Source organism: Leishmania mexicana, contig 90 (assembly GCF_000234665.1).
Source record: "Leishmania mexicana MHOM/GT/2001/U1103 WGS CADB00000000 data, contig 90, whole genome shotgun sequence".
NCBI classification, from domain to species: Eukaryota; Euglenozoa; class Kinetoplastea; order Trypanosomatida; family Trypanosomatidae; genus Leishmania; species Leishmania mexicana.
In genome coordinates, this window is record NW_003946346.1 from 2,419 (window position 1) to 3,462 (window position 1,044).

Here is a 1,044-nt window from a genome sequence, read left to right on the forward strand (position 1 = left end):
AAAAAGGCGAAGGGGAGGAGACACCGCGGAGGCGAAGAGCGGCACTCGAAAACGGCGATCCTGGCGATTAACCCTGAGCAGATGAGAAGGAAGGCGTCAGCCTTCTTCTGCACGATTGCACGCAAGTCACAGTTTTCTTTTTTCTGTCTGGCTACACCCTCCATCACTGCAGAGTGCGCACACGTGCGCGTGCCCCACCCCTCCCAGCTGATGCGCTTGCTAGGTGCTCACCCCGTACACCGGTGGTCAGTCGCTCTTGCTCTTCTCCTCCAGCGCCAGCGCCGCCTCGGCCTGCTTCGCCCGCTCCTGGCGCACGAAGCGACGGAAGCGGAGGTGCACCAAGACGGCCGCTATCGTGGAGATGGCGTTCACTGCCATAAGGATAAGCATCTGATTCCGCACACAGGACGGCTGGTTGCAGTTGGGGGCTGTGCCAAGGCGGCTGGCCTCCTTGTCGAACATGCCGCCGAACATGAAGCGGTTTAAGGCGATGGTGCTGACAAAGCCGGAGGAGAACATGAAGTTGTAGTGCTTGCCAATGTCGTTCGCGTAGACGATGCGCACGCTTAGAGCACCAAGGCCCCAACCCATACCGGTGCCGATGGAGCCAAGGAGGAAGGGCAAGACAAGACCCTCCGATGGGATCACCGCGAAGAGGAGGTAGGAGGCGAGCAGCAGCACCGCACCAACTGGAAGAAAGGTGGTCGTCAAGATCTCGTTCGTGGAGGTCGCCTTGCGCCGAATGAGCCACATGTCCAGACTGCCGCTCACGATACGGCCAATAGCGCTGCCGACGCCGATGAGGGCGACATAGAGAGAGAGGCGGGACTGGTCGTACACGCCCAAGTTCTTACTGCGGTAGATCTGCGCTGCGTTCATCTGCATCACGGTGCCGGTTCCCCACATGCCGAAGAAGCTAACCCAGAAGAGCCACAGATCGATCGTGAGGAGGTTACGCCAGAACGATTGCTTGTATTGTGGGTCACCGGCGAGGTTCGTCTGCGGCGCAGGGGCGGCTCCCTCTTCCCTCTCTACAGTATCCGA

At 60.0% G+C, this 1,044-nt stretch overlaps 1 protein-coding gene across 1 annotated transcript; it reads right to left on the bottom strand.

Annotated features, from left to right (window-relative positions):
* Positions 1 to 246: 246 nt before the first annotated feature.
* Positions 247 to 906, bottom strand: LmxM_08_29_1500a_1 (uncharacterized protein; the record flags this gene model as incomplete). Its single annotated transcript, XM_003886438.1, has 1 exon — positions 247 to 906. The coding sequence occupies one exon, from the start codon at positions 904 to 906 to the stop codon at positions 247 to 249; it is 660 nt and encodes a 219-aa protein (XP_003886487.1).
* Positions 907 to 1,044: the final 138 nt, after the last annotated feature.